The 22,812-nt window shown below is 53.6% G+C and overlaps 1 protein-coding gene across 2 annotated transcripts; it reads right to left on the reverse strand.

Moving 5' to 3' along the window:
• Positions 1-5,003: 5,003 nt before the first annotated feature.
• CCDC124 (coiled-coil domain containing 124) lies at positions 5,004-15,299 on the reverse strand. Of its 2 annotated transcripts, none has more exons than XM_007195475.2 (5): positions 15,231-15,299; positions 10,127-10,296; positions 6,244-6,433; positions 5,580-5,694; positions 5,004-5,454 (listed from the first exon to the last, which is right to left on the reverse strand). In XM_007195475.2, exons 2-5 carry the CDS (start codon positions 10,283-10,285, stop codon positions 5,247-5,249), a joined length of 672 nt encoding a protein of 223 aa, XP_007195537.1. In that variant the 5' UTR covers positions 10,286-10,296; positions 15,231-15,299; the 3' UTR covers positions 5,004-5,246. The 2 variants fall into 2 exon arrangements, with proteins under 2 accessions (XP_007195537.1, XP_007195538.1); XM_007195476.3 differs by lacking the exon at positions 15,231-15,299 and adding an exon at positions 14,944-15,133.
• Between the last annotated feature and the right edge of the window lie 7,513 nt (positions 15,300-22,812).

Raw genomic sequence — 22,812 nt, forward strand, 5'->3', positions numbered from 1 at the left:
GTGGCAGGGCACGCATCATTTGGGGCGTCCCCCGCCCTTGAACACCCACAATTGCCCTGTGGGTCCCCCAGAACGTCCCCTCCCAGTCCCGCAGCTCATGTGTCCCCAGTGTCTCCCCACAGTCCCTTCTCTGTGATGCAGCCACAGAATTCCATCCTCACCCATGTGACTGACTGGTCACGTCCTGCCCCACATTACAGGCAATCTCCTGCTTGAACCAAGAGGAGGATCCTGACTCGCCCCCTCCTGAAAGGGCCACGTGGTCCGGCCCCCACGTGGGGGCCCTTTACCCCAGCCTGTCAGCTGTCACCCTGTCCAGCCTCGGGGCGTTTGCATCTGCTGTTCCTTCTTCCAGGATCACCCTTTCCTGGCTCTCCTCACCTCTTACTGTCTTTCAGAAGCCCGGTCCAATGTCACCTCCTGCCTAGAGTCGTTCCTTATCTGGCAACATCATCCTAGGTTACTGTCCTCATTCCTGGTGGGAGCGGTCTGTTCACTTATTCACCTTGTTTCCCCCAGGGGAATGGGGGCCCCCGGTGCAACTTGGGCCTGGCTGATGAGAGGAGGGGGCCAACTCTGATCCAGCACCACCCCAGGAGCTACCCAGCTCCAAATAAAGGGATGGCATCACCCTCTGCCCAGTGAGCTGCCCCAGAAAGCACCCCTAGGACATGGCACAAAAGATGCAGGGCCTGATTCTGCAGGGGCGTCGCCTAGGACATTGAAACTAAAAGCACAATCGGGCTCAAATGTTCCCCATCTGAGGACTGCTTAGCCCGTTACCAAATAACATGCTCCTGGGAAAAATGATCCACGGGGCCGAGTTTCTGGCCTGTTAAGCAGAAGCCAGGCGGGAGGTGCGACTTGTTCCAGTGGGAAATAAATATGAAGAGCAAAGATGAGAAGTGGGGAGAGGGGGAGGCAGTGAGGGGCAGCCCAGCTCCAGGGGCTCTCAGGGGCTGACCTTTCCCGTTATTAGCTTTCCCATAATGTTTTATTATCTTATACTTTTTGAAACCAAAGGGGAGGATAAAAGGATAATTGCTTTGCTGGAGGGTACAAAAGCTTGGAGAGGGTGTGTGCCCCTAAGGGATGAAAAATGCAGCTGCCTGTGTTGAAAAATCAAGTACTCCCCCCAGTACTTGCCTCCATAAAACTACCCTCCAATGTTTTTCCGAGTATCTACTATATGCTTATGTGCCCAGAGATTGAGGGGGAGTCTGGAGTAGGAGCTTCCTGGGTCGCAGGCTGAGAGTAAGGAGCCCAGGAAGTTCAGGGAGAAGGAGGTGATGGCAGCTGGCATGGGCGGAGACATTATGTCACCTCAGCAGGGCCAGGCCCCAAGGCAAAGGGTTTGGAGGGGCTATGGGGGGCTGGGGGGGGGGAGAGAGAGAGAGAGCGCGAGCGCCCGCAGGAGAACCTGAAGGTGCTGTGGGAGCCATGCCTTTGAGCATTTCACTGCCTGGCCAGGACTCCACCTCAAGGTGGTGTTCGAAGCCAGGAGGATGGGAGATGGCATGGGAGGGCACCAGTATGCAGGGCTGTGGGGCACCAGGGAGGTGAGAGACAAAGGCATCATCTGAGAGGTCCCAGCGGCTTTCAGAAAGGCTCAAGGGACAGGCGGGGGGGGGCGGGGGAGGGCAGGGAGGAGAGGGAAGTGGTCCGACCAAGATTAGGGTTGCCAGTAAAAACAGTGCACGGAATGAGACATACTTAAAAATTATTCATTGCTTAACTGAAAGTCAAGTTTAACTGGTGTGTCCCGTACCTTTTTTTTTTTTTCTAAATCTGGAAATCTTAGACTTGGATTTCCTGGCTCAACAAACCTGGGGTTTGCTTTGTCCTGAAGGTGTCCGTTCTCTCCCCCAGTCACCTCTACACCCCACCGTGTTCCCTTCAATAAGCTTCTCTTTGTTTCCCTCATATTGTCCGTGTCCTTTAACTGCTCCCCAACTTCCTCCTCCCTTCCTTCCTTTTCCTCTATTGTACCCCTCCCTCTACTCTCTCCCTCATTACCCCCTCCTCCGATCTCCTCCGGTACCCCTCTCCCCACCACCCCCACCCTTTCCCGTTTCCCCCTACCTTCTTCGGCACCCACTCCGCCTCCTCTTTCCACCACAATCCTCCCCTATCCCACAGCCCCTCTCTCCGCGCTCACCCCCTTCCCTGGCGCCCACCTTCTCCAGTCCTCCCCACACACCGCCCCTCGCATCGATCCCTCAGGCGCACGAAGGGAAACCCCAGCCTCAGGCGCGGAGCCCCACGCAGGCGCAGAGCCGCCCGGCTTCCCCGAGGCTGCCGCCGCCCCCGCAGTGCGGCCGGCGCGCCCGGTTGCCAAGGCGACGGCGAGGGCCGGAGCGGGAACCTGGGGAAGACCCCGCGCTCGCTCCCTCCCCAGCCCAAGCCTCAGCGAACCCCACTCCAGTTTGAGCCGGTTTCCCCGCCCCGCCCCCAGTGCGCACTGCGGCAGGTGAGGATTCCCTGGCCCACAGGGCGGGGGTCGGGCGAGGGTCCACGCATGCGTGCCGGGCGCGGCTTTCCCTCCCCGACTCACGCACGACGGGAAAGCCCTGGCGCCGTTGAGACAACCCCCGCGCAGGCGCAGTGAGTGTCCGGCGTCCCCGCGGCACCGCCTGGTCGTCAAGGCAACGCGCGCGGGGAGGGCTGGGAGCGCACGGAACTCCCGTCTCACGCCCCCTCCCGCGCACTGCGGCGAAGCCGGGGATTCCCTGCTGCCCGCACGCATGCGCCAGCCTGGGATTCCGCGGGGATGAGGCCAGAAAGCGTCAGAAGAGGATTTTCTTTGAAGCAGAACAGTCGTTATTACCGTCGTCTTTATGTGTGAGGAATGAAGGCGGCCCTCTCAGCACCTGTCCTGAGTTTTACCTTCATTCTCTGGCCTACCAGTCGTCCCCCTACAAGTCCCCAGCAGAGCTTGCCACGCGCAGCTCCGGTGCTCTTCCTACTCTCTGCTCACACACCTGCCATGGCTCCCCGTCGCCCTGGGGTGAAGTCCCATCCATCGCCCCATTCTTCAGCGTGGCGTCCAAGGCCCTGCACGCTCCGCTGGCTTCTTCCCTCCAGTTAATCACCATTGGTCCCCGACCTTCCCTAATCGCCGGCCACAAATACCCCAACGTGGCCATGCAGGAGGTTCCTTTGCCAAGCTCTTCTTCAGCATCTGCCCTTCCTAGGCACCATCTCGTTGATTCTCGAGATGGCCTAGGGTTAGATACTGTTTCAGTCCTGTTTTATATAGGTGGAAACAGGCTCAAACCCATTAAGGCCCTGGCCTAAGGCCCCCAGAGGTAAGAGGGGGAGCTCAAATGGCTCCACTTGTGGGGAGCCATCTGGGCTCCTCCACCCGTTATTCAGCTGACATCTCAAGCCCCAATTCCGGGCCCCACCTCCACCCCGCTGGCTCACCAACAGTCTGGGTGCTTCCTGGCTATGTGACACAGGCAGATGACTTAGTTTTCCCATCTAGAAAGAAGATCAATATAACACAGGGCTGTCCCCAGGCCTCAGTGAAATGACATTATCATGTGCTAGGCCAGGGCCCAGCATCCACTGGATGCTTCGCACAGCATCTCACAATGGATTCTTCTCACAGTCCTCCCTGGTGAGGGTTCAGCTCATTGGCACCCCCTGTAGGGCTCCTTCCGTCTGTCTCACTTCCCTCAACCCCCACGGGGTCTTCCTGGGGTCCATCCTAGATCCCTCACATGCCCCCTAGTCCTTGTCTCAGAGTTGGTTCCTGGGGAAATCCCCAAACTAAGCCAGTGCTCAATGTATGTTGGTTAGCTTTTATGTCAGCTACCATTGTTTCAGGTACCTGCCATACTGCACTTCAGCTGTACCCAATTATTAATGGCACCCCCCCCCCCCCCTTGAACAGGAGTTGTGACCTCCAGGCCTTTGCATGTGTGGTCCCTTCAGCCTTTTCTGTCCCTTGTCTTTGTGGAGAACTCCCATCCTTCAAAGCCCTCCCTCCATGAAGACTTTTACCTCCCTACTTCTGGGCAGAGCCTGGCTCCCTTAGGCTCAGCCATGACCCCACAGAGTTGGGGACATCTGTGAGGATTTGCATCCGAGACTTGACACCTGGGAGAATAGAGTTCTTGGCATAGGCCTGAGAGGGAACAAGTCTGCTGTGTTGGAGAAGTTGGGAACAAGGAGATAGTGGGGCCAGAGCTGGGGGGCTGGTGGAGAGTGAGGGGGATAGAGGCCAGAGGTGCAGGGGCAGGCTTGTGAGTGCAGGCAGGGTGTCACTTGGATGGGAGCCCATAGCAGTGGCCTGGTAAATGCGTGGACCCCACCCCAGACACTTGGGCCCATCTCCCAGCTACCCTTCCTCTCTACTGACTCCCTGAGGCCAACTAAGCTCTAGGAAGCCAGAACCAAGTTGAGCTCTCACCCAGCCCTTCCCAGATATTCGGCCTCTGATGGGATACTCCTTTCTACCCGGATCCACCTGCCCACTCCAACCTCCAGGCCCTTGCCTGCCCAGTGCCCTGCCTCTGCGATGGAAACTGACTCATCTTCCACTAAGGCCTGCTCTAAAGAAATCCTCCACCAGGAAGCCTGCCCTGTTATTCCAGATGCCTCCCGTGTTGGAATAACAGCAGAGCAGCCTGCATCTCCTGACCCCAAGCACAGTATGTGACCTGGCTGCTGACTCTGAACCAGAATCTCAGGGTGCCAACAACTCACCTCCAGCTCTCCTCTAGTTCCGCCTCTGAAGTGCTGTGTGACCTGGAGCCAGTGCCTCAACCTCTCTGAGCTACCCCCAGCAAGGCTTCCGGGGATGATGGTACAGGTCTCTCACTGGATAACTGGCCCAGCCGGGAGCCGAGCACAGCTCTCAGCTAGCCTGCTAGGATAGGAGCACGGTTGGGGGCCCCTTCTCTGGCTGTGTTCTCTGGCTGTGGCCTGTGCGTTCCACCTCATTCCAGCCCTTCTTTCCCACCACCCACCCAGTCACGTAGACTTCAAGAGCACACTCTGCCTCACCAACTGCCTTTATTGGGCACTCAGCCCCAGGACACTGGCGCGTGCGGGAAGGGCGAGGGGTGTCACTGGAGCAGGGACCCTCGGGCGGGAGGTGTGGCCAGTGATGCCTCCTAGCCCCCAGGACACGCGCCGTGGCCCCCATACATCTCTGTAACCCTCGGAGCTGACCCAACGGAAGAGCGTGTGGGGTCGTGACCCTGACCGCCCACGGGGCGTCTCCCCCAGTTCCAGGCTCACTTGGGGGTGTTGAAGGGCACGGCGCGCTGATTCATGGGGTTGTCCGGCGAACGCAGCCACTCCTTCTTGAGCATCTGCTTCAGCTGTGACAGCCGCATGTTGGGGTTTTCTTGCTTGAGCCGCGGCAGCTGCGCCTCCTCGAAGGCAGTGAATGCCGCCCGCATTCTGCGCTCAGGGTGTCTGTCTGCCGCCTCCTCCGCCACGCTGGTAAAGACGCAGGCGTCAAGGGGGCTGGGGCGTGGCCCGCCCCGCCCCGCCCCGCCCCCAGAGGCTCAAGCTCCCCTCCGGGCCCCAAGCCCCACCCCAAAGACCTCTGCCCTGCCCCGTACCTGAGCACTGAGATGGCATCCTCGATGGTGCGCGCCTCCACGCTGCCCTCCTCCAGCAAGCGGCGGTTCACATTCTCCTCCAACGGCACTTCCAGGTGGCTCTTGGCTTTCTCGGCTGGGGGCGGGAGCGGCCGGGGGACAGAGACATACCAGAAACAGAGAGAAATAAGCAGAGACGCAGAGTTCCATGGAGATGAGAGACACCACAGGGGAAGAAGCAGGGGAGAACGGGAGGGAGGCAGGCAGGCAGAGAAGGATGGGGGAGGATGGAAAGGCAACTTGAGCTTCCCGCCCAGTCCTACCTTCGGGATGGGCCAGTCCTGCCCGCCTAGTCCCCAAACTAACTTCCCTGCAGCCCACCACTCAGGAGACACCTCATACGTGGCTGCTGTCTCCTCACCTCGGGGCACCACATCAGCTATGGGGACCCCGGGGAGCACAAGCCAGGGTCAGGTGCAGAGTAATTACACACGTGTGTGCCTATGGCGTCCGTGCTCAGAGCCAGGCCTGCCGAGACACCGCCCACCCACCCCCTTCACCTTGCAGAGCCCAGGCAGCTTCTCTGGAGGTGAGGAGGGGGGTCTGGACTCAGTCCAGAGGGTAGGCCCACTGCCTATTGTTTATCAGGTAAAAGGGCAGCTCCAGAGTGGGCCGAGGCCCCCACCTGTGTCCGGGGCTTCCTTGTGCTGATGGTCTCGGCGGAGCGTCTCCTCAATCTGGGCGCGGGTGACCTTGCTGGAGGTGGCCACTCGCGGGGCCTTGCTGCCCTTAAGCCTCGAGTCCTCCTCCTCCAGCAGCCGCTGTGCCTCCTTCTTGCGCTCCAGCTGCTCCAGGCGCCGCTTCTCCTTCTCCTCCTGGGGGATTGGGAGTCAGGAGTGGACCCCGTCCCACCGGCATGGGGTCCAGTTTGCATCTCAACCAGTGTGGATGGAGGCCTTGCTGTGTGCTAGACCCCGTGATGGGCGTAGGGGACACGGATGGGAGCACGATGAGCCTACCTGGGGGCTCCCATCCTATATGACTAGGGAACAACAGGGAACCTTGGCCAAGGCAGTGGGTGGGTGGCTCTTGAAGAAAAAGTGATACCTGGGCTGGAGGAGGAGCCAGCCAGGAAAAGAGCTGGGGAAGAGGAGAGTCCTTAGTGGTGGGAACGGTGGGTGTAAAGGTCCTGAGGCAGGAACCACCTAGCATGACAGAGGAACAGCACAGAGGCTGGTGTGGCTGGAGGGAGGAGGGGAAGTGTGGAGGACAAAGACGTGGGGAGGGCAGAGGTGGTACCATGGGGTGCCTCAAGGGCATGCGGAGGGGTTTGTACTGGATTCCAAAGGCGACAGGAGCCACTGGGGTCTGGACCCATTTGCCAGCTGGGATAGCGCTTCTGCCTTTATGAGCCAGGAGACCTTGGGAGGCACCATCGAAGTGTTCCCAGCTGAGCGTCACAGGGGCTGGGACTGATCCCACCTTGGTTCCCCAGGGAGGCCCGGATGCCAGCTGGTCGAGGGGACATGTGGCCTGTAGGACTTGTCCTTGGCCGCTGCCCCTCCACTGCTCCAGAGACAGAGCGAGGCTCTGGTTCCTTTGTAGTGCAGTGTGGCTGTGCGGCCGTAGGCTTGGAATATTCTGCCGCCTCCCGCCCAGCACCCCCAAAGGGCCCTGCACTGCAGGCACTCCCACCTGCCCACTCACTGCCTGCAACTCTGCCATCTGCCCGCCAGGCCTCAGGGACGGTCCCTATGCCTGCAGTGCCCCCCGTGACAGGGCCAAGTGCCCCAGAAAAGGGGTTCCTGAGGACACGTACTGGGCCTCTGACCTCCAACCTGCCTGCATGATAGGAAAGAAGCCGGGGGTGGGGGTGGGGGGGCGGCAGGGATGGTGGCGGTTAAAGATCAAGGCTGTTTGGGCACAGCTGCTAGGATCCCATGTCTGTGGTCAGACGCCTGGGGTAGCGCCATCGTGCTCTGAGTCTCAGTTACCCCATCGGTCAGAAGTAATGCCCTCCTGAGGCTCCCCGACCACTGCGTGGTGCGTGTACAGCCCACGTTCACCCTGTCCACAGCACGGCCTTGCCTCACGGCCTTTGCACTAGCTGTTCTACCCTGCTGGAGCACCACTGCCGGCCTCCTTTCCTGATTAACTCTGGCTCATCCTGAGCTCCTGGCTCCCTGTCCTGCTCTACCACACGGCTCTTTCCTGTGTTCCACAAATCCCTGTTTTCTAGTCTTCCGATTATCTGGTTAGTCCCTGAGGCAGGAGGCAGGCCCTGGCCCAGCACACAGTAGGTGCTTAAGTAAAAGTGTGCTGGATGAATGAGTGAATGAATTCCAGAAGGCTCCAATCTCAGCAAGGACATGCAGAATGGGGCCATTAGTCTCTAGGGACATGGGACTGAGGCGGGAACATGAGCGTTTATACTTTGACATTCAGCAGACTTTTCTGAAAAAGACGCTCGCAGTTTTTTAAAAAGGCCAATTAGCAATTGGCAGCATCTGGTGATGGGTGAAGGATGAGGCTGCGGACGGAATATTCTGGAGCCATCAAAAATGAGCCTCCTAAATAATTGAGATGGAACCCAGAGAGTCAGGTGCTCATTGCCGAGTTGCTTAATATGGAACAAATGGAAATGAAATGCCAGCCTCTGGGCGAGGCGATGAATTACGGCCCAGCCCAAGGCTGATGCCTGGCGGCTGGCAGAAATCTGGCTGTGCGATCCCATTTAACGGAGGACATGGCCTTTAGGGTATGGCATTGGGTGAGAAGAGCCTTTGGTCACATGGGCGGGAGGTGCTGGGGTTTTTTTAGTGTTTTGGAACAAATGTGGATTTGTTTCTTTTTCATAAAAACAGTATCTTTTTAAAGCAGCTGTCACATAAGGAAAGAAAGAGGGACCGGGTATGCTGTGTAGACTGTGGGCCCCCCTCACCCATCAGCAGGAAGAGGGATAAACAAAACCCAGAAAACCACCCCATGGGGAAGGAGAACCATCAATAGCTCCAGGTAAAACACTCAGGAGGGGGGACTGCCTGGGAGGGGCATGGGGGCTGGGAATGTTCTAGAGAGCAGGGGTTGGCAAACTCTGGCCCTCCACCTGTTTTGGTAAAGTTTTAGCCTATTTGCACATGGTGGCTTTGTGCTACAGCAACAGGGTCGAGTAGCTTTGAGAGCCTGTCTGGCCCCTATTGCCTGTCGGACCTCTGCCCTGTGCATTCTTCCAGGTGTGTGCTACACAGGTGAGTGGACAGGCAAATGCTCCCTGGGCCACACCCCTGGGGCATGGACGCTTGCAAGGCTATTAGTCAAACCTCATCACAAACCAGAAGGCAGATCCCTGGCTTCAGCTAGCGCCAGCCTGGCTCCAGCCCCTCCTCACAGCCCCGTGACCTGGACTTCCTGCCTTGTCTGTGCCTTGGTTTCCTCATTTAGAGGATGGGGATGACACCGAGGCCCAAGATGCAGGCCTGGGGAGGGCTCCTGGGGCCCTGGGCTGGGCTGCTGCCTCTGGGACTGTGGAAAAGTCTCTGGCTTTTCTGTCTAGATAATGGATCCCCGGCAGACATTAGTTTTCCTTTTGGGTTTTCAACTTTCCTATATTGTCAAAATGTTGGCAGTCAAAAAGAAAATTTAAAGACCTCCATGGACCCAGTGCAACATTGGGGGCGCTGAGGGGAGGCAACCAGGGATATTCAATTCCAACTAAAAACAAGGCAGGATCCAGCCCTGCACAGAAAGACAATGGGAAAAACTCACAAAAGTGCCCAGGCGCCCCCTGAACTGGGCATGCAGGGATGGTGTGTCACCACTGCTATTCCAGAACCTTTAACAGTCCCAGCTGGAGCCTCTCACCAGCCCAGGGGACTAGAAGAGGCTAAGAATGGTTTCTGGTGCCACCTACTGGGCCAAGAGGGTCAGCATCAGCCCTGAACCACTCCCGGACACCAATTAAGCACCCACTGTGTGTGTGGCGCTGCGGCCCCGCAGGAGACAGTCAACCATCCTTGCCCTCTTTTGTGTTTTTATAAACACCCGGAAATGCCTGCAGGCCCCAGGTCAGCAGGTCAGAAACAGGATCTATCAGCACGTGTCAGCCTCGGCACTGCTGAAGCCGGGCTGGCTCACTCTGCTGTGGGGCCATCCTGTGCGCTGCCAGGTGTTGAGCAGTATCCTGGGCCTCTGCCCACCAGCTGCCCGGTAGCACCCTCCAGCTGCCAGTTGTGACAACCAAGAATGTCTCCAGATGTTGTCAAGTGTCCCCTGGGTGCAGAATCGCTCCAGAGTGAGGTCCTGCCAGTCTAGACCAACCCTGGCATCACACGAAGGAGAGAAACAAGCTCGTGGAGGGCTTGCCGTTCCCTAAATGTGGCAAGTCCTGGCCACCTCAGGGCCTTTGCACGAGCCTTTGCCTCTGTTTCTGTCTCCCTCCTTGCCCTTGCTCCATGTCCAATGACTCCTCACCCTTCAGGCCAAAGACCCAGGGGCCTCTCACCACCTTCTACCGTGTTGCCCAGCCACCTTGCCCACGGGTGGGGCGCGGGAGCCCAGGGCACACCCACCTTGCGCTGCTCCTTCCTCATGACGTGTTTGTCCTCATCCTTCCAGTAGGCATCCTCCAACTCCTTCTGCTTCCTGGCATCAGCTGCTGCCTTGGCCTCAGCCCTCCGTGCCCGGGCCGCTGCCGATTTAGTGTTCTCGCCCTGGAACTTCTTGGGCATCCCTCAGAACGCTGTGAGTGGAGGGCAGGGACCAGTGACTCTGGGGCATTCACCCTCGGCAGCCCCAGACTCACACCTGTGCAGCTACGACCCCCCTGGGGCCTCAATAGCTCTGGCTATAAAACAAGGGCTTTGGATTTATTCATTTCTCTTTTAAAAAAAATATCTACTGAGGTGAATTTTACGTAATACAAAATGAACCATCTTAAAGTGCACAGTTCAGTGGTATTTAGCACATTCACAATGTTGTGCAACCATTACCTCTATCTAGTTCCAGAACATTTCCATCACCCTCAAAGGAGACCCGTCCCCATGAGCAGTCCCTCCCCACCTCCCCTCCCCCAGCAACCACTAATCTAATTTCTGTCTCTATGGATTTGTCTATTCTGGACTTCTTTCACTCAGCATCATGTTTTCGAGGTTCATCCATGTTTGAACATCTGTCAGTGCTTCATTCCTTTTAATGTCTGAATAATATTCCATTGTATGGATGGGCCACATTTTGTTTATCCATCTGTCCATGATGGACACGTGGGTTGTTTCTACTTTTCAGCTCTTACAAGTCATGTTGCTCTAGATCCCCGCGGGGCAGTCTGTGTGTGGACCCTCCCACTCTGCCGGCTATGAGGCCTCAGTGTCCCGGCCCTACAGCCCTGAGGCCGAATCCCCCTCCCCCTGGGTAAGCAGCTGCCATGAACTGTTCCCAGTGATCCAGCCCAGGCTCGCACAGCCAGGAGATTTTATAACAATCGTAAAGCTGCTGTCCAGTGGGCACCTGGTCTGTGTGAGTCCCATACTGGGTGCTGGGGAAATGATGACACCAAATGGGAGGTGCCACCCTCCCCACACCCGGTCCCCTACTAAGCATTTTATATGGCCCAACTACATTGAATGCTCTCAAAGCCTTAAACACGGGGACTGCCCTTATTCCCTTTCGAAGGTGGGTAAGTCAAGGTACCTGGCTAAGTTGCACAGGGCCGAGCCTGGAGTCTCACCTCCAAAGCCTGCCTTTCAGGTGAGGAAGGGAAGCCAAGAAATTAAGATCACCCCACCTCCAGAGTACTGACTGAGGACATAAGCACTGTGCGGTCAGGGCAAGCCTTCAGCTCTCTGGGCCTCAGTTTTCCTCATCTGGGAAATGGGCTGATGTCCCTCACTCCTGGTTGTCCTCTCCCCACTGAGAATCTTCAGCTCAGTCCCTTGCTGAACCTTGGAGAAGTAGGCCCAGCATCGAGAATGAAGGGGAAAGAATGTAGGGCCATCCTGACTCAGGACCACCAGGCAACCCCCCACCACCAACCTCCTAGCTGTGTGGCTTATGGGGGAGGGGGCTCCCATCTCTGAGCCCTATCAGCTCCTGTTTGCAGCAGTCATGCACGCTGGGCTAAATGCTTTACATATAGCGTCTTGTGAATTCTCACAACCCTGGCAGGTGACAGCCAAGCTGAGACCTGAAGGATGGGTTGGAGGCAGCTTGGTGGGGATGAAGGGTTGAGACTTCTGGGCAGAGGGCACAGGATGTGCAAAGACCCTGTGGCAGGAACGAGGCCATGCGCTACAGGCTGCATGGAGGCAACTGAATCCGGTGTGGGTGAGCAAGGGGGAAGGGGAGGGAAGAGAGTGAGTGGGAGGGTGTGAGGCTGACAAGGAGGGATGAGAAAGAGCAAGGATTTTATTCTCTGGGCACCAGGGAACTGTTAGGCGGCTCTGAGCAGGGCATGAACACATTCTGATTTACGCTGTCATGTGGGTGGGCGAGGGGCTGAGGGAATTACGATGGTGCAATGGGCAAAGCCAGGGGTTTGGAGTCAGATGGAGCCGGGCAATGATAACCGGAATGCTGACTGACTGATGTAGTCTAAACTGTGTCATCCCCCGGCAGTAGCAAGGCCAGGTACTTTTCTCCCCATTTTACCGATGAAAAATCTGAGGCCTTGAGAGGGTAAGTGACATGCTCAGGGCCACAGAGTGGGTTAGTGGAGGGGCCCGGATTCCAACCGAGGCCCAGCCCCTCAGTCCCAACTTTGTCCTCCTAACCATTGCCCCGCCACAGGGTCCCAGCTGGCCTCTCAGGGAACATCAATGCAGATCAGGTCTCTGAGGCCACTGGTGACCCTCACATGACACAGAGAGGCAGTTCCTCCAGGCTGAGACTGGGGGGTGAATCCCACGGGGCAGAGCAGGGCAAAGTAAGGGAGATCAATGGACCCAGGAGACTCAGGGTTGAGTCCTGGCCCTGCAATCGTGGCTGAAATGCTCCCCTAAGCCTCAGTTTCCTCATCTGAGAAGTGGGGTTGATTCCAGTCCCTCCCTACACAGGATGCAAGAGCTGCCACGGCGGGGCTGGATATGCCAGCCTGATCCTGTACTTCTCCCAGCTGCTCCTGGGCCCCCTGAATCAAGCATTCATTACTGAGCATCTACAATGTACCCAACAGAAAACCTCACCTGGATTCCCCAGAAGAGCACTAAGAAGTGGGTGGGGGTCACAGTCTAAGTGTCAGGTGAGGAAACTCCCCACATGCCACCTCTCTCTCCATCTCCCCCTCACTCTCTCAGCAGCAGCCACACCAACCTCCTTGCCTTTTTTCAAGCCTACAAAGCATGTTCCCACCTCAGGGCCTTTGCACTTGCTCTGCCCACCACTTTTGCTCCTCTTTTTACCCAGTTAATTCCTATTTAAACTTCAGGGCTCAGCTCAGGTGTTGCCACCTCCAGGAAGCCTTCCCTGACACACCCCCTGGCTCTCAGACCATAAACTTCTCTCTGAGGTACTTGTTTAGGTTGCTATCTATGTTCATTTACAGGATTATTCGACAAATGTCCATCTTCCCCACCAGGCTGGGAGCTCTATGAGGGCAGGGCTGGGACTGCTTCAGTCAGTGCCCTGCAGAGTAGGGGCTCAAAAAATGTTTTGCGCAAATGAATGAACAAGCATCTATTTCCAGGGTTCTCTCAGTATTTACTTCACACTCTGTGTTGTGTCCAAACTCAGCTTCTCACTTCTCTTCCCACTCACTTCCCTCTCCAGCCTCTGAGCCTTTGCTCTTGCTATGCCTTCACCTGATACACCCTCCTCTGTCCCCTCCTCCTGTGAAAACCTACCCACTCACAGAGACTCAGCCCCAGCATCTCCTCCTCCTCGTGTTGCTTAAGACCCCCAATTCCATCCCAAAGCCTGACAGGGCTTTTCTGACCCCCTCTGCAGGCCAGGACTGAATATTTATGTCCCTCCAAAATTTATATGTCGAAGCCCTAACCCTCAATATGACTGTATTTAGAGACAAGGCTGGGACTTCCCTGGTGGCGCGGTGGTTAAGAATCCGCCTGCCAATGCAGGGGACACAGGTTCGATCCCTGGTCCGGGAAGATTCCTCTTAGATGCCGCGGAGCAACTAAGCCTGTGCACCACAGCTACTGAGCCTGTGCTCTAGAGTCTGCGAGCCACAACTACTGAGCCCGCGTGCCACAACTACTGAAGCCCGCGCGCCTAGGGCCTGTGCTCCACAACAAGAGAAGCCACAGCAATGAGAAGCCCGTGCACGGCAACAAACAGTAGCCCCCGCTCGCCACAACTAGAGAAAGCTCACGCGCAGCAACGAAGACCCAATGCAGCCAAAATATAAATAAACTAATTTTTAAAAACGGTACCTTATCCTTAAAAAAAAAAAAAGAGAGACAGGCCAGTGAGGAGGTGATAAATGTTAAATAAGGTCTTAAGAGTGGGGCCCTAATCTAGTAGAGCTGGTGTCCCTATAAGAAGAGAAAAAGTCACCAGAGCTTGCTCTCTCCACCATGTGAGGACACAGTGAGAAGGTGCGCATCTGCAAGTCAGGAGGAAAGCCTGCACCTGGAACCAAACTGGCTGGCACCCTGATCTTAGACTTCCCAGCCTCCACAATTGTGAGCAAATAAATCTGTTGTTTAAGCCACCCAGTCGGTGGTATTTTGTTATGGCAGCCAAAGCCTAATACAGACAGCTTCTCTCCTCTGATAAACACTCACACACATACACTTTGTCATTCAGTAAACACGCACTGTACACCTAGTATGTGTGGGATGCTGGGGAAAGAGGCAGTGCTGATGGACTTCCTGACAGAATGGGACTCCCAGGCTGGTTGGGAGATAGACAATAAGAGTGGTAACTCCAGATCAGAGCTGTGATGGGGCCATATGGACGCTGAGGAAGTCGGGAGGGGGCTTCTGACCCAGCCTAGGGAGGGATGGGGAGGGGGTGTCAAAGGGCTTCCTGAAGGAGACATCAAAGGAAAGACTTAAGGGAGTGGGGAGATCCAAGCCCCCAGGGGTGTGCGGGAGGCAGGCTGGAAAGAGGGGATTTGTATTCCAGGGTGATGGGAAGGTGCGGAGGGCGTCAGAGCCCTCTGGGGTTGGTAAGGAGGTGAACTGGAGGATTGAGACAGAAGCATGGAGCTCAAACAGGGGGTCTAAGGAGTGGCTTTGGCTAAGCAGTGGGTACACTTAGGGGGGAATCAAGACCTTTGTGGTTGATTGGATGTGAAAGTAAGAAAGAGAATAAAAGATGAAACTCAACGCTGCCTCCTCCAAGAAGTCCTCCCGCTACCCCTTCTAGGCTCCCCCAGTCCGTCGTCCCTCTCCCCAGCCCTGATCCCATTGCAAGAGGCCAGGGACGTCCGTACCCAGCTCTGTCACCCCCAGGCCTGTAAGCTGCTCAGGAGCAGGACCGGAGATAGGTGGCCTCGAGCACGACGCTGTCCCTCTGGGTCTCAATCGTCCGCTCCGGGAAATGGGCATAGCCCCTGCGGGAGCCCTGGAGACGGTGGTCAAAAGCGCCTCCGTCTCCGAGCACCCCATCTCCAACCCTCCCGGGGAGGTGGTCCCAGGCCCAGCAGCCCCACTGGGCCCACCCGTCCCCCGCCCCCCGCCCCCCGCCCCCCGGCTCCGCCCGCGCCGCTGCCGCTCCTACCTCCTTCCCCCGGCGCCGCCCGGTCGCACCTCTGTGCCGTCACCGCAGGGCTTGCGCGCTAAGCCCCAGGGGGGCGCGTGCTGATTACGTCTCGGCTCCGTCGCCATCTTGGTAGAGGAGATGCTGCTCCAATCCAAGCCAAGGGCGTTAGCCGTTTCTTTTTGTCTTCAAGAAGAGAATATTTTATAAACCCTCATTCCTTGCGCTCACTTCATACGTTAGCTAGTCAGGAGAGGAGAGCAGAAACTACAATCTGGACTGTTGTCTCTACCAAGATGGCCGTTGCCCAGATGAAAAATGGAGTCCTCGGTTTCACGTGTGGGTCTGGCGGCGTCAGTCAGGAGTTGCTTGGCCGCCAGGGCGCGCCAGAACCCGCGGTCCGCGCGTGGTTAGACACGCTTCGCCTGAGGGGGAGTCAGGCCCTTTAACATCGCTTTGTGGTTTGAAGACGCTCTCCTAGTCCACATTCTCTGCCTCCCTCCTGCGAAGTTGAAGTGGGAGGGAGCAGAAGAAAGGGACAGAGAAGTTAAAACACTCCGCGCTGTCCAGGTGGGGAAACAGGCTCAGGGAGACCAGAAATTGAATTTGACCAAAGTGTAATCGAAGGACTCAGAATCCCTCCTCCTGGATTGCTATCCACCCCCGCACACACCTTGCTCTTTTATTTTATTCAACAATTAGGTTTGGGGGACCAGTTTGTCCTAGGCACCTATACTTTAGATTTTATGCACTTACTAAGCCTCAGTGTCCTCATCTGTAAAAATGGTAGTACTAGGGGGCTGAGAATGATTATACTGGGCCTGGCTGTACGGAGAGAAGCAGGGCATGGATTTAGGGGCAGTTTAGGCAGGACGGGCTGACTGCGGAGTCCATACTCCAAAAGGCAATGCCAGTGACACTGCTGGCAACTGAGTCGGATCGTTTACCTCCCCTGCTCTCAAGCCTTGAGTGGGTCCCCCTGCCCTGCAGGACTCACCCCAGCTTCCCATCTCATCTGCCTCCTCTTCCCCACTCTCTCTCAGCTCCAGCCACACCAGCCTCCTTTCTCCCAATTGCCAGACACAGCCCTGCCTCAGGGAATTTGCCTGTGCTGTTCCCTCTGCCCGCAGCTTTTCGCACGGACGACTCCTTCACTTCTTTCAGGCCTTGGCTCAAATATCCCTTCCTGAGAAAGACCTCCCTGACTTCCCCAAGGATCAATAGTTGGTGCCCGCCCCCAGCCCTCTTCATTTCCTTCATAGCATCAACTTGCTTTGTTGGTTTACCTGTTTATTTTCAGTCTCCCCTATGGCTGTGTTGTCTGGAGGATCGAACCCCTTCACCTGGAATATTTGTCACCAAGAAGAAGGAGCTCAGCATAAACATTTATTGTTGTTCCGTATGGGGTGAGGGATGAAAGTGCCAAAGGCAACACCTAGTTAAGCTTCTACCGGTAAAGAACCAGGCTTTAAAAAGAAAAAAAAAATGTTTTTTTTTTTTTAATTGAAAAAAAGAGCCAGGCTTGTCACATCTTCCTGAGGGCGGGAGCCTCTTATGTCTGTTGACATATCTGAGGGGTGCAGGTCAAGTGAATCGTTCCAGAACAAGTTAAGTCTTCTACAAGGAGACTTCTGCCACCTCCCAGGCCACAGGGCATGGCTCCCATTCCTGAGAACTCTTGACTTCTATTGTTCTGACATTCTATAGCTCTTAGATGCTCACATTCTCAAGTAAGTATTGAGGGTCTACTCTGCGCCTGTGCTGGGAGCGCAGCAGTGAATGAGACAGACACAGTCCCTGGTCTCCTGGGGCTCACAGTCAGGAAGTCATACCAAAAATTATGATCCTAACCTTGGCTGGAAGATGTGCCCCGTGTTGAGAGTGGGCTATAGAAGCCTGCAGGCAAATTTTATGTGACACACACGGTTTTATCTGATACCATGATAAATTTCATTTCTCTATTATATATTTGTATATTCGTATACCCCTGTATGCCTAAATACACACATAGAGAGCTATATTAACAAATACTGCACTGCAAATTGTTAATGAATAATGTACACAATGAGGAAAATTCAAATTTGGGTCTTTTTTTCCCTGTAAAGTGGCTGTTACTTCATGTTAAGATGCACAGACATTGCCTTTTGTCCCCCAAATATTGTTAACTCGTATGCTTTTTGAAATGTTCCCAAATTGTGTTTTGAAAAGATCCCTTACTTTTGAAAAAAATTAAGTCCCTCATAACCATTGTTTATTGCCGGGAAAATATTTCTTGTCTTTATGACTTAAATCTTTTCTCCAGCAACCATCATGATTTTACCTTTCCCAAATTCAGTCTCCAAATTCAGAATAAGACAACTCTGAAGATGTCTTTTATGCCTCACCTCTCGTTGGGCATCCTGAGATTGCCATTGGTTAACACAGATATTTGCTCCTTCACCTATAGAAGCAAGGACAGAAGTATCATCAAGTTTGTCTAGAATTCTTGGGGACTTCCCTGGTGGCCCGGTGGTTAAGAATCCGTCTTCCAATGCAGGGGACGCAGATTGGATCCCTGGTTGGGGAGCTAAGATCCCACAGGCCGCAGGGCAACTAAGCCCGTGCACCACAACTAGAGAGGAGCCCGTGCAGGGCAACTAAGCCTGTGCTGCAACTACTGAGCCTGTGCACCAGAACTACAGACAAGCCCCCCACAATTAGAGAGAAGCCTGTGCGCTGCAACGAAAGATCCCACATGCCGAAACTAGGACCCGACGCAGCCAAAAATAAATAAATAAATAAATATTTTTAAAAAAAGTTAGTCTAGAATTCTCCAAATTTTAATTAATTCCAAACTGTTAGGAGAGCTTTTTCATTTACCAAATTTAGGATTTTTTTTTTAAAGTGACAAAAAGAGAGCCATATTCCTCTGTTGGTTGTACTGATGTAAAATGTGCTAAGATAAGTATCTTTCAATGATTGTATACTTTTCAGGTTACAAGAAGCATGGCCATGCAGAAGCACAAAGATTGCTACAAAAAGCAGCTGCAAAAGTATTTGTTTCTTGGATTCTAGATCCACAAATTCTTTTCTCTTTTTGTTCAGTGAAAGGGCTGGAGAGGCAGTAGGGATCTTGACTCAGTCACATGGGAGTCGTCCAGCACCATTGTTTATTTCAATCTTTCATTGGATTCAGTAGCCAGGATTCAGTAACCTTGTGTAAGAACTAGGGCAGCAGCAGCAGAATTTGTGGAAGCTTCAGTGACTGGGTTCTGGGGTCTCCACTCAGCTAATTGGACCCCATGCCTGCAGACTGCGCTTCAGATAGAAAACACTCAGCATTCTCAGCTCCTGTGACATATTCCTGTTTTCCCCTTCACGTGTCACTCTCCATCACCGTGACACTCTAAACCCTGCCACCCTCCTTCCCTCCTCCAAGAAGGAGAATCCACAGTTGCCTCCCCATGTTAAAGAATTATCCCGAGTCAGGACTCCCCTGGTGGCCCAGTGGTACAGAATCCACTTTTCAGGGCAGGGGACGCGGTTTGATCCCTGGTCGGGGAACTAAGATCCCACATGCTGCGGGGCAACTAAGCCCGTGCGCCACAACTACTGAGCCTGAGCGCCTCAACTAGAGAGAGAAAACCCGCATGCCACAACTAGAGAGAAGCCTGCATGCTGCAACTAGAGAGAAGCCCATGCTCCACAACGAAGATCCTGCGTGCCACAACGAAGACCTTATGCAGCCAAAAAATAAAAAATAAAAGAATTATCCTGACTCAGGGGCGATCTTATAGAGCTGTGCTGTCCATTAGAAATAAAGGTAAGGTGGGCCACTGATTGGGTTTAATACTTCCTAGGCACCACATTAAAAAAGAAAAGAAACAGGTGGAATTCATTTCCTGATAAATTTCACTTAGCCCAATGGAGCCAGGATATTGTGACTTCAACAACTAATGGAATTCTAAAACAAGACATAGCAAAGATCTCAGAAATCTCCCATCTTCCAAGGTCTAAACTTGCCAATAGCCTTGTCGGCACTAAAAATCAAACCCCTCAAGTTATCTCATTGTGAGTAAATAGTAGTCTGACATGCATTTGATGGTTCCACTCCCAGTCCTGAAGTCTACCCTATCACAGGCTAACGTGACTAAATACTGCAGGCGACTCGGAGGATGCCCACACAGTATCACTGACACGTGCAAGCTGCTTTTCCACATTGTCCAGTAAGCAATCCCAGCATCACCTGAAACCTCAAGAGACAGTGTTCTGAAAAAGTCATCAGAGGAAATTTGCCCTTGAATTTTTTTTTTAATTTATTTTTTGGCCGTGCAGCGCGGCATGCAGGATCTTAGTTCCCCAACCAGGGATCGAACCCGTGACCCCTGCACTGGAAGCATGGAGTCTTAACCAGTGGACTGCCAGGGAAGTCCCTGCTCTGAGTCTTGATGGAAAGAGTTTCATCAGGCTCTGTGATCTGTGTTTCCCAATTAAAAACAGTTAGTTCATCCTATCCTGACCACTGGATATCCATTCCATCAGGAGACCTTAAACTGAGGATTCTTGGCACGCTCTAGAAACCTACAGCTGCAGTAGACAGACAAGTCCCTGTGAAAATTAATAGAGGGAAATCTCATTTAAAATGGAGTCAGGGGCTTCCCTGGTGGCGCAGTGGTTGAGAGCCTGCCTGCCAATGCAGGAGACGCAGGTTCGGGCCCTGGCCTGGGAAGATCCCACATGCCGCGGAGCGGCTGGGCCCGTGAGCCACAGTTGCTGAGCCTGCGCGTCTGGAGCCTGTGCTCCGCAGCGGGAGAGGCCGCGATGGTGAGAGGCCTGCGCAGCGCGATGAAGAGTGGCCCCCACTTGCCGCAACTAGAGAAAGCCCTCACACAGAAACGAAGATCCAACACAGCCAAAAATAAATAAATAAATAAATTAATTAAAAAAAAATTCTTAAAAAAAAAAAAAAAAATGGAGTCAGGAAGCCCTGAAGGGGGAGCTCTCCCTCTCACAGACATACCTTCTGTTGCAGCTTACTTTACACTCCTGGGCAGGAAGAAGACTACTACCCCAGCAAGAGGAAGGAAGATTTTTTCTTTGCCCAGCAACAGCCCAGCCAATGAGAAACTACCACAACTCACCACTGTCACCACCCTGAATTCTTGCTTTCCTCCAGTGGACTTTCCTTCAAAGCAGCGCTCCCCCACCAACTTCCCACTTTCCTCTGTAAAGTAATGTTCTCCTTTGTTCTCTGGACTTGCATATGATTTGCCATAGCTTGCACGTGCTGAATTGCAATTCCTCTGCCATTCCCTAGTAAACTCATTTCACTAGTAAAATAACTGGCTATTTTAAAGGTTGACACCCCCTACCCCCCACCACATAACCGTCAGCTGTGGATGACTTCCTCCCGAGAAGACAAGATTAATTTTCTGATTCCACAGTCATTTTTTTACTTTTCTTTCCCCCTGTTCATCTTGCGTATTATCGTATGTTGGCACTCTCTATTAAATGCCTAAAAGTTTTCTCAGTATGCTCTTTCTCATCTTCATCCTGGACTAGAGACCTCCTATGGTTTTCTTCTGCCTCTTAAACAAGAAAAAATCTCTGTTGTGTGTGTTTCACAGACTGCAGCTACTCTTCCGGATAATAGCTGATTGCTGCATCTTCATTCCCCACCTGATCCTGCTGACAAAAACGTAATAGCTATGCTTCTAAACAATTCAGAAGATAGGTGTTGAGGCTTGACTTGTGTCTCCCCAAACTACCTATTCAAATCCTAGCCCCTGGTACCTGTGAATGCGACCTTATTTGGAAATAGGCTCTTTGCAGATACAATCAAGTTACAATGAGGTCATATTTGATTAAGGTGGGCTGTAAGGCAATGATGGTGTCCTTATGAGAACAGGACAGTTTGGACACAGACATACAGAGGGAGAAGGCCACGTGAGGACAGAGGCAGAGGTTGGAGTGATGCTGCTCTAAGCCAAGGAACTCCAAGGACTGCAGGCAGCCTCCAGAAGCCAGGAGAGAGGCACGGAACAGTTTTCTCTCTGAGTCTCCAGAAGGGTCCAACTTGCCGATGCCTTGATTTCAAACTGAGAAAGTCAAAATAAATATCTGTCAGTTTAAGCCACCCAATTTATGGAACTTTGTCACAGCAGTCTCAGGAAACCAATATAGTAGATTTCCTTCTATAGGCCCCTCCTACTATGTACACTTTCCTCACCTACTTAATCCCAAACATCATTTTGTAAAAATTGGATCTTGATCTAAGGTCAACAAAAAGGCTTCTGCTGAGGTCATTACAACTGTATCAGCAAACCCAGCCCATCAAGAGTAGAGACAAATATTTGGGTTATCTCACGTATAATAATGTGTTCCTCTTAGAGACACCCCATTCTGCTCAGAAAAGCTCTCCCCTTAAGAGACTGATGTTTGATTCACGCCTGCTGTGGTAAACAGTACTTGTGTTCCCATTCAACCTCTCCTTTTCTGTATTACTGCTTCTTAGGAGGTCCAGCTTCTGCTCTAGAAGTCCCACAGACCCGTTTAAATTCCTTCGCCAGTGTTGATTTCCTCGTCGTAGCCAGCCCAGGGCAGTCTATGCTACTGGCAAACACTTCCTGCTACACAAGATAATACTGCAGGTCAAGCAGAACAGTCTGTGACCAGAAAAAAGAAAAAGCGGCTTGGATCTCTAGAACAGACCCCAGGTTGAATTGGGGGCATGTTTCCTTTGCCTGGATTTGGTCATCTAGGCTCCTGGCTTTGGGGCCCGTAAGGGGAGGCTTTCAAGATTGTCCCCAGTGATCCCCCACCATCCGGTATTTTATGCCTTTGTGTAAATCCCTCCCTTTGGAGCGGGCCGGACTTATTAACTTGCTATTTTTTGGGGGGGGCCGAACTGCACGGTTTGCAGGATCTTAGTTCCCTCACCAGGGATCGAACCCGGACCCTCTGCAGTGGAAGCGCAGAGTCCTAACCACTGGACCACCAGGGAATTCCCTTACTTGCATTTAATGAATATCACACAGCAAAAGTGATGAGATGTCACTTCCAAGATTAGGTTTCGTAGACTATGGGTTCCTATGCCCCAAATTCCTAGCCTCCTTTGCAGTAAGGATGGCCATGTATGGAAGTATGCTGTGGGGATTTCTAGGAAAGCTTTTTCTATCCTGATAAAAGGGAGATGCATTTAAAAAAAATATTTATTTATAAATATTTATTTATTTATATTTGGCTGCATTGGGTCTTAGTTGTGGCATGTGGGATCTTCATTGCGACACGCGGGATCTTTCGTTGTGGTGCCTGGGCTTCTCTCTAGTTGTGACCCACGGGCTCCAGAGCGCACGGGCTCAGTAGTTGCAGCGTGTGGGCTTACTTGCCCCACGGCATGTGGGATCTTAGTTCCCCGACCAGGGATCAAACCCACATCCCCTGCATTGGAAGGTGGATTCTTAACCACTGGACCACTAGGGAAGTCCCGGGGAGATGCATTTTTGTCTTGAATGTAGATGTGATACCTGGACATGCAGCAGCCATTTTGCAATCAGAAGGCAACAAGCCTGGGGATAAAGAGGACACACTAAAGATGGGGCAGCCAAAAAAGAAAAAGTCTGTG

Source organism: Balaenoptera acutorostrata, chromosome 2 (genome assembly GCF_949987535.1).
Source record: "Balaenoptera acutorostrata chromosome 2, mBalAcu1.1, whole genome shotgun sequence".
NCBI classification, from domain to species: domain Eukaryota; kingdom Metazoa; phylum Chordata; class Mammalia; order Artiodactyla; family Balaenopteridae; genus Balaenoptera; species Balaenoptera acutorostrata.

Coding starts and splice junctions, on each gene's coding strand:
- CCDC124 (XM_007195475.2), bottom strand. CDS start 10,285: ATGCCCAAGAAGTTCCAGGGCGAGAACACTAAATCGGCAGCGGCCCGG. Junction 6,434..10,126: donor TGAGGAAGGAGCAGCGCAAG/GTGGGTGTGCCC, acceptor CCAATCCCCCAG/GAGGAGAAGGAGAAGCGGCG. Junction 5,455..5,579: donor GATGCCATCTCAGTGCTCAG/GTACGGGGCAGG, acceptor CGTCTTTACCAG/CGTGGCGGAGGAGGCGGCAG.